The 11,541-nt window shown below is 41.0% G+C and overlaps 2 protein-coding genes across 2 annotated transcripts; both read left to right on the top strand.

Annotated features, from left to right (window-relative positions):
• Positions 1 to 39: 39 nt before the first annotated feature.
• Positions 40 to 4,065, top strand: LOC135489308 (arsenite methyltransferase-like). Its single transcript, XM_064774607.1, has 8 exons — positions 40 to 294; positions 795 to 945; positions 1,095 to 1,231; positions 1,514 to 1,583; positions 1,904 to 2,117; positions 2,502 to 2,641; positions 2,862 to 2,990; positions 3,325 to 4,065. Exons 1-8 carry the CDS (start codon positions 134 to 136, stop codon positions 3,463 to 3,465), a joined length of 1,143 nt encoding a protein of 380 aa, XP_064630677.1. The 5' UTR covers positions 40 to 133; the 3' UTR covers positions 3,466 to 4,065.
• A 431-nt stretch (positions 4,066 to 4,496) lies between these two features.
• LOC135489061 (probable ATP-dependent RNA helicase DDX41) lies at positions 4,497 to 10,319 on the top strand. Its single transcript, XM_064774164.1, has 14 exons — positions 4,497 to 4,664; positions 5,125 to 5,220; positions 5,529 to 5,712; positions 5,844 to 5,979; positions 6,206 to 6,323; positions 6,483 to 6,574; positions 6,822 to 7,112; positions 7,211 to 7,373; positions 7,510 to 7,713; positions 7,978 to 8,074; positions 8,349 to 8,498; positions 8,778 to 8,849; positions 9,260 to 9,370; positions 9,584 to 10,319. Exons 1-14 carry the CDS (start codon positions 4,563 to 4,565, stop codon positions 9,718 to 9,720), a joined length of 1,953 nt encoding a protein of 650 aa, XP_064630234.1. The 5' UTR covers positions 4,497 to 4,562; the 3' UTR covers positions 9,721 to 10,319.
• Positions 10,320 to 11,541: the final 1,222 nt, after the last annotated feature.

Here is an 11,541-nt window from a genome sequence, read left to right as displayed (position 1 = left end):
TGTTAACCAGCTGATTATTGGTACTATTGACAAATTCCTTTCACCAAACCTATGATCAGATGATCAAAAACAAACAAAAAATTGTCATTTACCTCACATTCTCATTGAGATACATTTCACAAACCTTTTCAACATGTCTGAACAGTCCTTGCTTAATGATGTCAAGGACTATTATGGAAAAGTGCTGAAAACATCTGATGATTTGAAGACAAATGCTTGCAAAACTGCTTGCCAGAAAATGCCAAATCATCTTCTGAAAACCATGAAGCTTGTCCATGACGATGTTGTTGCTAAGTGAGTATGTCACTAGCCTCTTTACTCTTTGCTAAAAACCCAGGTTCTGGTTTTGGTATGCATCCTTTATTAGCAACGGGTCCGACGACGTGTGTATCATGAAACGGGGGGGGGGGGGGGCGCAGGGATGAGGGGTCGTGTGGTTAGGAAAGTGGGTGCATTGTGGGACCGTGCACTGAAACAAATTACCATCAATATCAGCTTTGGAGGTGGTGCGACCCTTGGCAATGGCCCCCCGTCAATGGTCATCTCCTCGTATGTACTCTTTTACCAAGCCTACACCCCAGGGCAGGATACAGCTAGCCTATATGGATTATGTTTTATGCCTAATAGATTTCCCATTGTCTCGTTGTCGATCTAGCTTGCACTTTACGAATCAGGGTTACGATCAAGGGCACCTTGTCTGAGCAATGTAGGTTGTAAGGGTACGGTTACTTTCTATAAGTTGCAGTTTCCTTATATACTACCTGACAAAAACTAATGTATCATTTATGATTCAGGTATTATGGTTGTGGACTCATCATCCCAGAAAATGTCCAGGGGTGTAAAGTTTTGGACCTCGGGAGTGGAAGCGGAAGAGACTGTTACATCCTCAGTAAACTTGTGGGAGAGAATGGCCAAGTGACAGGAATCGATATGACAGAAGAACAGGTAAGGAGAGTCAAGACATTCTAGTTAACCCTTAGACTTTTAAAACATTGCATTGATAGCTTCTCTTAGTCTATGCTTAACCGAATTGAAATTGCTTCTCTACATTCTGTTTGATTTCCATGCCATTATATATTATTATTATACTCCAGATTGATGTGGCACGGAAGTACATTGATTACCACACCAAAACATTTGGATTCAGCAAACCAAATGTCGAGTTCAAGAAGGGTTACATTGAAAGGCTTCGGGAAGCAGGCATTGCAAAGAATGAGTATGATGTCATAGTGTAAGTGAAAGACTAGGCCAGCGCATCTGCATTAAATTTTACGGTGTCCATCTTATCAGTGCAAAGGATGAATATGATTTACTGGTTATTAAAATGCTCTGTAGGAAAGTGAAGTGCTTTAGTTAATAATTAATTCTCTCATTCATTAAAGCAATTTTGGACTGTCTGGTCAAAGGTACTGATACTGATTGCAAGAATAATGGCAGGTAGACATGAAATTACATTGTCTGGTTTTTTTACACATTGATGTGATGTGATTTACATTGTATATTCTTATTTCAGATCCAACTGTGTAGTTAATCTATCCCCAGATAAAAGGGCAGTTCTAAGGGAGGCGTACGATTCACTTAAGGTCAGTCAAGCAGAATATTCAAAGATTTCAACTGTCAAGCTGATAGACATTCAACAAATGAACCTACATCTTCCAACATGTTTAGTGCTAAAATGTTGGTTGTAATGCAATGTCTGTCTAGATTTCTATTGGGAATGTTGAGATAATATGCTGCTTTGTAGCTCAGTCACCATAGATTTTTAGTTTTATTTTGATATGAAACCAAGAAATTGGATCAGTTTGTTTGGACTGTAACATTGTTCTGATGTTTTGGGATTGCTGACCCTGACATGTTTCATATGAAGGAATTCAAATAATAAATTTCTGAAAATCTGTTTTAGGTTGGAGGAGAAATGTACTTCAGTGATGTCTACTGTGACAAATTCTTACCAGAGCATATCCGAAAAGATAAGGTTCTGTGGGGAGAGTGCCTCTCAGGGGCTCTAGCTTGGACAGAGTTGGTGCAGCTGGCTGAGGAAGTTGGTTTCTGTAAACCAAGACTTGTGAAGGCAAGCCCCATCACTGTTGACAATGAAGAAATGGAGAAGATTGTCAGTAAGTATTTTTAAAATGATTATTTCACAGCTTTTATTTAAGTGCCAGACTTCAATGTGATATCAACTTAGTTTAAAATGCTTTCAATCCAGTTCCACGAAACGTGGTCAAATCAATATGGTTTTCACACAGAAAGCATTATTGGAGCTCTCCTACTATACAGCAGGAAAGAAATGTGTACGGGTACTTCTTTTTCAAGTTGCTCCAGTTTGATGCCATGTTTGGTCGCCACAGAGATTTTACCTTGGTGGCTTATTTTTGCCTGGTTCTCCCTTGTCTGTGGTCATGGATTGGTGCCCAGCTCTGATGTGACCTCTTTCCCTGACATCATTGCACCATTACATTCCTGAAAATTGTCTAGGCCCTATACCTATTTTTATGCAGCTGGCTACAAGTTTGTATCTGCAACATATCGTCTGGTGAAATTACCGCTCGACCTTCAACCAAAATGTCAAGTGATATATGAAGGCAATATTGAGGGAGCAGAGGAAGAATTCTTCTTAGACTATGCCACATCGTTCAAAGTAAGTATAAACCAAGGAATAGATAGACATGATAGAATAGATAGTTTGTGTTTTGGTGATAGGGGGTAAGTGTGTAGCTTGAAATGTTGCTTACACCTACATGGATGTGACAATGTCTCCATTATAAAGGCATTAATGTTGCCTATCGTCTTTAACCTTTCTTCTACTTGCCACAATGGAGGAACTTTTCTAAACTTGGAGTCCTTCCATTATTTTCCAGGCAGGTGATGTAGTATCAGTGGATTCGGAGGTTGCCACCATCTTACACTGCTCGCGATACAATAGTGACTTCACCTTACAGCCATGTGACAAGGGACAGAATGGATCTGCTTGTTGTCCGACAACCAAGGCAAGTAAAGTCATTCACTATCATGTGAATGTTGGCATTGTCCATAAGCAGAAATGGATAGCCGTATGGGTATCTTCTTTTGCTACCAGTCAAGGAACCATCAATGCTGCCTTCATATCTCGAAACTAAGGACAATTCTCTTCAAATAATTTTGTGTGCTCATAGACCAAATAAAAAGAGCTCAGTTTAAAGCAGGGTCTCTTGTTGATACCACCAAGTATGTATAACGACATGATGTGTTGAGTTTACATCCACGTTAATAGTTGAGACCCCAGTAAGACTTATTGTGGCGAGTCAATAAAAATTTGAATAAAGAAAGTCAATGTTTTTCCAGAAACACAATCCAGACCCATTTGCTCTACTGGAGGGAAAAGGATATACTGATGTCGGATGTTGTGGCCCAAGCAAGAAGGATTCAGGATGCTCTCCTCCCACTAGTAGCAAGGCCCAAGGGTGTTGTCCTGCCAGCACTTAGGCGTCAGGGTGCTGCCCTCCCAACAACACAGGTTCTGGGTGCTCCTCCTCAGGAGATTAGGGATCGGAGTGCTGTTGAGGGATTAGACATTAAGCTTAGATTCTGCTGTGGATCACTCCAAAAGGGAGGACTCTTATAACTGGCATTGTAGAGCTGGCTGTGATTAACTTGGTATTCCTCTTATTATGATGAATCTTTGAATGGACCATCTAACGGAATTTGATAGCTCATACAACAGCCTCCACTGGGGAGGATGATTATTATATAATAGTAAATGAACTGATGTTGTAAATTCTGCCATGATCCGACAGCTTGGTGCACGAAAAAAGAATTTTAAAAAACGGTGCTGCGGCCAACTGACTGGAATACCAAGTCTAGACTGTTCATGCAATGTTGTTTGAAGACATTATCAAATGTATCTAGTTGAAATTATGGAAACTTACTTGCCAATATCCTGCAAGCCACTTACTTTTCAGCTAAGAAAACTGTCAAACACTGTCATGAACTTTTTATTTGATACCTTTTGATTTGATGCTTTGTTGGCTTCAAGTACCCCTTTGTTGATATATATTTCTGCAAATACATGTACATGTACATTTCCATAAATCTCCTTGTTTGTATAATAAGTGTTCATTTGACCTACTACTCGGTATCATTGGGGAGAGTGTTGTATCCCGTTGATGTTGGAATTAGCACTGTAAATCCAACCATACCTTTGGGCTTTGGATGTAGGACTTGTTCCATCCGTCCTGACTTCATCAAGACAAGATAACATCCATCTTGACTTATACAACCCCTGAGGCGGCCCTGTTCCAACCTTTTAGGTTTCCTGGGCAAACTCCATTGAAGAAAATTTTAATCTAGCTATAGGTGGTCAGGTTCTCGAGGCATCCTCGAGGTCACCCTTAAGGCCTACTAAGAGACTTGGATGATCTACCGCACCACTTCCGGAGTTCACATTTCCAAAGGAACAAGCTTGAATCGGGTTGTCCATAGTCTCCGGGGAGCCACACGGCCAAGATGGAATCGAACAAGGCTCACACAACACAAAATGACAACAAACTAAAAACGTTTTTCACGTTTATTATCTTCTGTTTATGGCGAATTCTGTGCAACTGGTTGATATCATATGCAATAGAAACATGGATGATGGTACAAGAAAACGTGCTGTCGAAGCAGATCGTGAAAAATATGCTAAGGTATGATGATTTCGTGATAAGAATGTGGTACAAAATATAATTGCAAAATTATACGCACACACTCACACTGACTTGGGCCTAGGCCTACACTACTTGCATGGACACTACTTGACTACTGTCTACCATGCTACGCTATTACTACTTACTTACTACTACAGTGCATCAGTGTGCCCCATCCAGTGGCAGTGTGTAGTTTGTAGTACACATAACATGGCCATAATAAATTCTGCATGTTCTTCAGAACTTGTACATGTACTGCATGAGCATTTTGTTCGTCATCCTGCTGGACTATAGCCTAATCTAATGCAGTGAGTTAGTCTGTAGGCTATTTTTGAGTATTTTGGTAAGCGTGATGCCAACTTGATCAGCATTTCTCTTGAGATTTGGCCTGCGGGTGGGGAATCAAGAGTTTGTTGCATGTCATATCAAAGCCAAAATATTATCTGTCTCATTTCCCCAGCGGCGTCGAGAACTTGCAAAAAAGGAGAACAGCGATGACTCGGAGCCAGAAGACTATGTCCCTTATGTACCTGTCAAAGATCGCAAGAAGAGTAAGGTAAGTAATGCTACTGCTTCAAAAGATCTCTTTCACCTTAGTAAGGGAGATAGGGAACCCCCAGCAATTCAGTAGAAAAGAGGAAGGGGTGGGGTGTACAGGGTGTTGTAGCAAAAATAAGAACAACAGATTTTGAAATGAAGTGAGATATCAGCTGAAGCGCTAAAACAGCTTGCTCTTCATGAATAAATGAGATATTATTATCTATGGTGTTGCCTGACCTGTCCATCTTGAAAGTTAAGTCTGCGCTATGAATATGATCAATGACTCTAATGCAGTGCACTTTGCATCTTCTTTCCTAACTTCAGGTTCAGCAACTGATGCAGACTCTGCCATCCAAGGCAACTACCCGTTTACAATTGCAGGAGGAGACAAACAGCAGCGGTATGGAGGAGCTGGAGCAGGAGACAGCAGAGGCGGATGTAACCACTGGTCCTTATTCTCATATAAGTCTTCTGGATCAGCACAGTGAACTCAAGAAAAAGGCTGAAGGTATTGGAATGTTAACTTATCTGATTTGAGACAACATTTTTGCCCTGGCATAACATGTGTCATCTTCTGTGCTGTCCTCTGTGACACTGTGAAGTCATCTCCTTTCTATCTAATTGTTAATCTGTTTTCAGCTAGGAAAGAGACAGCCCGAGAGAAACAACTCAAAGAGGAGGAGAAAATATTAGAGAGTGTTGCTGAAAAAACAGCACTCATGGGCGTGGCTGAGTTGGCTAAGGGCATTCAATACGAGGACCCCATTAAGACAGGGTAAGTAGGTTACCGATAATGAAATAATTTCAGAAAATATCCTGAAATTAAGTATTGTGTTTCGATTTTTAAAAAAACAGGAGGACATGAAATGTGTGTAGGGAAGACAAAATGATAGGGATTGAAAAGATATTGATGCCAGAGCCATACATACAAACATAGATGGGAACACATGATTAAAACAAAGAAACCAAAGCTGTTATTTACATGTCTTCTATTTGTTTAGTTGGCGACCACCCAGGTACATACTTGCCATGCCGGAAAGCAGACACACCAAATTGAGACAGAAATTACAGATTCTCGTTGAAGGCGAGGAATTGCCACCTCCACTCAAGTCATTCAAGGTAAATAGAACACTCAAATATGTGAATATGAAAAACATGTATGTGGAAGTTTGGTAAGTCAATCAGTGTGATAAAATGGAAGCAGTTCAGATATATTTATGTTTACATTGCTGAAATCATTTGGTCACTTACATACACTTCCACCCTGTTCTTTCCTAGGATATGAAGTTTCCTCGTACCATTATAAGTGCCATGAAAAAGAAGAGCATTCTCAAACCCACCCCCATCCAAGTACAAGGGATCCCAGCTGTGTAAGTGAACCAAGAACTTTCATGGTGGCATGTATCATTATCACAGGGCACAGCGTTCAAGTGAACGTTCGTGGTTACTAGTGAAATATCAATTTCGAAATGACATAACTGGTCTACTTGTTGGCATTTGGTGTTCAGCTTATGCATTAAAGTTGAAAGTCAACAGATGAATCAACCTGAAATAGGCAAGTAGTGATGATGATGATGATGATGTCATGATTGTCATCTTCCTTTTTTCTCTTTACAGACTTAATGGTCGTGACATCATAGGGATCGCATACACAGGCTCTGGGAAGACGTTGGTGTTTGTTCTGCCAATTGTCATGTTTTCATTGGAACAAGAGAAAAAGATGCCATTCATTCAAAACGAGGGTCCTTATGGGCTTATCATTGGACCATCGAGGGAGTTAGCAAAGCAAACGTTTGAGATTGTCACATTCCTTGCTGCAGCTCTCGTTGCTGATGGTTTCCCAGAGATAAGGACGGCTTTGTGCATAGGTGGCGTGCCGGTCAAGGAACAAATGGATGTTATCAAGAGGCGAGTGATTTCATACATCAGACTGACAAGAGATGATTGGTCACATGTCCATAGCTTGACTTTCTTTGTATGTAACTAACTTTCATTATATATTTCAGAGGTGTTCATATCATGGTTGCAACCCCGGGGCGTCTGATGGACATGCTGGCTAAGAAGATGGTGAATCTGGACGTCTGCCGCTACCTTGTGCTGGATGAAGCAGACAGAATGATTGACATGGGCTTTGAAGAAGATGTCAGGACAATATTTTCATACTTTAAGGTACATCTTTATCTGAAGTTTTGGAAGGTCCTAGATCAGTGAGATACATCTGGAATATTCATGGTCACACTCCACTTGTTTAGATGACATCAATTTGTTTAAAGTCCTTAGCTATTGTTTTTGGTCTTTTTTTCAGGGTCAAAGACAGACATTACTCTTCTCTGCAACAATGCCTAAGAAGATTCAGAATTTTGCTCGTAGTGCTCTGGTCAAACCCGTCACAATTAATGTTGGCCGTGCTGGTGCTGCAAGTACCAATGTCACCCAGGAGGTGGAGTATGTCAAACAGGAAGCAAAGGTTGTCGCTATCTTGGAGTGCTTACAGAAAACTAGCCCGCCGGTGAGTATTGACCTGAATAGGGAGAAAAGAAACAAGATCAAGATGTGACTAATACTGAAGAAATTTGCTCAAAACCTTTTGGTTATTGATATTTCAGTGCTGGCATTAAAAAGTAAAGGAGTAAAATTTTAAATCCTGAAAACATGTGATTGAGGGTAATAGCGGTGTAAAATATTGGTGTGGGTGCCCTCTAAAGATGAGAGTTGTTACTTTCTTTTATTTTTGATAAGATTTTGTTTACGATTTTATGTTTTTTATCTTAAGGTTTTGGTATTTGCGGAGAAGAAGCAGGATGTCGATGCTATCCATGAGTATTTGTTACTGAAAGGTGTCGAGGCTGTGGCCATACATGGTGGCAAAGGTGAGAATTTTCCACTTTGTTTCTTTGACCTTGCTCCTACGAGTACGAGCATTTGTTGGGCACCAATTGGGATTACTCACATAGGGAATCCTTCTTTGGCGAGGGAGGATGGGTTCATCACAGCCTACTCATGTAAACACTTCGATGGGGTTTTTTGCTCAGTGTACCCCAGAAACCCTAGTTATATGCCTACCTCAGAGGATGCTAATTGTGGTGAAGTGACTTGCGCATAGATCACGCTGTTGACGGCGCTGACAATTTGTGATATTTGCAGACCAGGAAGATCGATCACGGTCTGTGGATCAGTTCAGAAAGGGAGAGAAGGATGTTCTCGTAGCTACAGATGTGGCATCTAAAGGTTTAGATTTCTCCGATGTTCAACATGTGATCAACTATGATATGCCTGACGATATCGAGAACTATGGTAAGAACCTTGAACTTTAGTGCTTTATCAGAAGTTGCTTTGATAACAGTATGCTCTTATAAGCTCAAATATGTCGTGGAATCTCTCCACTAAGAACACCTTGGCCTGGGTCTGGATTACAAAGGACAGATTGAATAGAAGATCCCCATTCTCTGACGAAATATGAGTCTGAAGCAGAGAGGTTATCCTGCTAACAAATGTGTCAGGTTGGGAATTTTCCACTTCGAGAAAATGTGACTTCGGCATCTAAATTCTAACAATTATCTTGTCGGATTTCAGTTCACAGGATTGGTCGTACTGGTCGAAGAGAAAACATGGGTACAGCAACTACGTTCATCAACAAGGGTTGTGGTAAGTTCTTTTGATACAGTTCTTTGGTTACAGTTCTTTTGATAGATATGCCTTTGAGAACACCATGACAGTTTGATTGGCATTTTCCATTGGCTCTTCCCGCAGGGTTATACAGTATTGACGCCACGTTCAATCACAACGGTCTAATCTACGGACAGGGACAGTCAGATACCCCTCGTTCCACGGTTATATGGATTTTGCATTGTACACATCATATAACATAGCATCATTGATTTCATGTCTGTACTCCAACCGAGACTATGTGCATGATTTAAAAAACAATTATATGTAAGAAAAAAGCAGCGTTTACATGTTAGCTCACCAGAAACATATTCTACATTTCTCCTGCTTTGCATGTTCGATTTGCCAAGACACATTACTTCAAACATCAAATATATTAACTTTTTCAGAAGAGTCCATTTTACTAGATCTGAAGCATCTGTTGATCGAAGCTGGACAGAAGGTTCCATTATTCCTGGCCACACTACAGTCAGAAAATGAGAAATATCTTGATATTGGAGGTAAGCAGAAGTCTTCCAATGTCTTCATCGTCTTGGTTACGATTTGACGTTATTAGGAACCTCGAGTTGAGTGATTATATCTCCAATTCTGACAGTCTCTCCGAAAAGGGAAGATATTCAACTGTTCTAATGTCAAGTCTCCTTCACCACATGTACATTATCACTTGGAAAAATATTTTCTAACTGTTTCATTACTCTATTGTCTCCTTGCAGGTGAAGTTGGATGTTTGTACTGCAGTGGTCTTGGTCACCGAATCACAGACTGTCCAAGATTAGAGGCAATGCAGAGCAAACAGGCACAGAACATCGGCAGAAAGGACTATCTTGCAAACAACAGTGCAGATTGGTGAAGTAGGATTGGAACAATGTTGAAATTGTCATTGAATGTGCTGGCATTTGGACTGGTGCTGAATTCTGCATTTTGCTACTTTCTGACATTCTTTGATGTGACATTGCCATTCACAGGAAGGAGCGTCTTGTGAAGTCTTGTGTGAAGACACATGCAGTGCATTTCTGAAGACTGTACATGTAGGCAGGATCAAGGGCAAGATTAGTGTTCACAAAGTGATTGATATCATTTGCCTATACTTCTAACATTACATCAGCACATTTCATGCCTGTATGAGAGATCTTTTTATCACAACGTCAAGAAGACCTGTCCCCTTTCTGCACACAATGTTCACACTGTAACCAGCAGTGGGACCCCAAGCTCCTGCCTAGTATAGTCCACTCTTAAAAGTGATGACTACATGTATATGGCTGACTGGTGGTTTGCTGCCTCGGTTCCATTCCCTGCTAGGTTGGTTAAGGTGTCAGTACATGGTGTTTGTAACGTGCATGATTTTCATGCAAATGTTGACCAAAATTAATTTACTGACCAGAATGTCAGCATTTATATTTTTGTGATTAAAATGTAAGTAAGAACTTGTGAATAAACCCATTGATTGAATATTTTCGTTTGTTCCATTACATACAGTATGTGACCCGCCATGACGAAACAAGTCGCATGTCGCTCTGAGCTTTACAGGTTGAGATGGACTGGTTGTTCATTTCACTGTTGTCTGCCTTTTGTAACATCTGAGTACATCAATTTCTTCTGTTATGTCCTGGTGTCATTTTAGGCTCATCTTCTGTGCGACATGCGACTCATTTTGTTGTGGTGGGTCACATATAATGACCTGAGACAAAGTAACAACCAATCCCAATACTTCACCAAGACAGCAAGCATCAGTGGGAAAGGAGTGAGAGACAGTGAAGGGCATTAGAGATTCCACCTCACTTTGCTCTTGAGGAGCCCCAATACCCTCCTTGGCAGCTCAAGTAGCCTATCTGGAGTACCTCATGTACATGAGATACCTCATGTGCCTGGGGAATCATCAGGAACCTGCTGGCCACTCCATCTTGGTGTTCTCTTGAAGACAGGCCCAAGTACCCAACCTCGAATAGCCTTCTATGAGTAGTTTATGTGCCCGAGGTGCCTCATGGACCTGAGCCAGGTAAAACATGTTCCTGGAACAGCATAAGCACGATTCAAACAGCCCATGTACTAGGGCAATATGGGGGCTCTTCTGTCTTAGGTGGTGGCGACTCCATCTCTCTGTCCTCCAGAAGGTATACCTGGGTAACCAACTAACTCATGCAGCCTATTTGGAGTAGCTCATGTACCTGTGACAACAGCGCGACCCTACTGATTAAGAAAACTCGTGTATGTTCAGGCCAGGATGAACTCGAGTTCTCTTTGGTGTAACTTCTATCTCACTGTGGGCTTCTGGATGACGGCCAAGAAAAACCCACAACCAAGATTTCCTTAATTAGGTGGTCCAACATGCACTGTCGGACAGAGCCCAAAGCCTTTTTGTATTTTAGAGAGCGTGCCAGAATCTTCTCATTGAGTGAGCATTAATACCTTCAGCGCCTGTGTTTCACCCCCAACACCCCCTTTTCAGACCCCCAGGGAAAAAAAGTATAAGAGATGGCTGCATAAGATCTTTTGAAGTAACTTCTCCAAGACAAGGTGTTCTTGAATCAATAGAGTTATGTTAGCTACACTCCTTTACTATATTTTATTTTTTGATTGAAAAATGACCAACAATGGCCAAAATGACCCCCTTTTCCAACACCCCCGACCCCCCTAAAAGTTCCCGGTGTCGGAACAGCTTTATTTTAATTTT

This window comes from Lineus longissimus, chromosome 6 (assembly GCF_910592395.1).
Source record: "Lineus longissimus chromosome 6, tnLinLong1.2, whole genome shotgun sequence".
NCBI lineage: Eukaryota > Metazoa > Nemertea > Pilidiophora > Heteronemertea > Lineidae > Lineus > Lineus longissimus.
This window is presented reverse-complemented; position numbering and strand designations above follow the sequence as displayed.

Bases quoted from the DNA above. Each gene is read 5' to 3' on its own strand.
- LOC135489308 (XM_064774607.1), top strand. From the start codon at position 134: ATGTCTGAACAGTCCTTGCTTAATGATGTCAAGGACTATTATGGAAAA. The intron at 2,642-2,861 runs GTAAGTATAAAC...ATTATTTTCCAG, and splicing joins ACTATGCCACATCGTTCAAA to GCAGGTGATGTAGTATCAGT. The intron at 2,991-3,324 runs GCAAGTAAAGTC...ATGTTTTTCCAG, and splicing joins CTTGTTGTCCGACAACCAAG to AAACACAATCCAGACCCATT.
- LOC135489061 (XM_064774164.1), top strand. From the start codon at position 4,563: ATGGCGAATTCTGTGCAACTGGTTGATATCATATGCAATAGAAACATG. The intron at 7,374-7,509 runs GTACATCTTTAT...TCTTTTTTTCAG, and splicing joins CAATATTTTCATACTTTAAG to GGTCAAAGACAGACATTACT. The intron at 9,371-9,583 runs GTAAGCAGAAGT...GTCTCCTTGCAG, and splicing joins GAAATATCTTGATATTGGAG to GTGAAGTTGGATGTTTGTAC.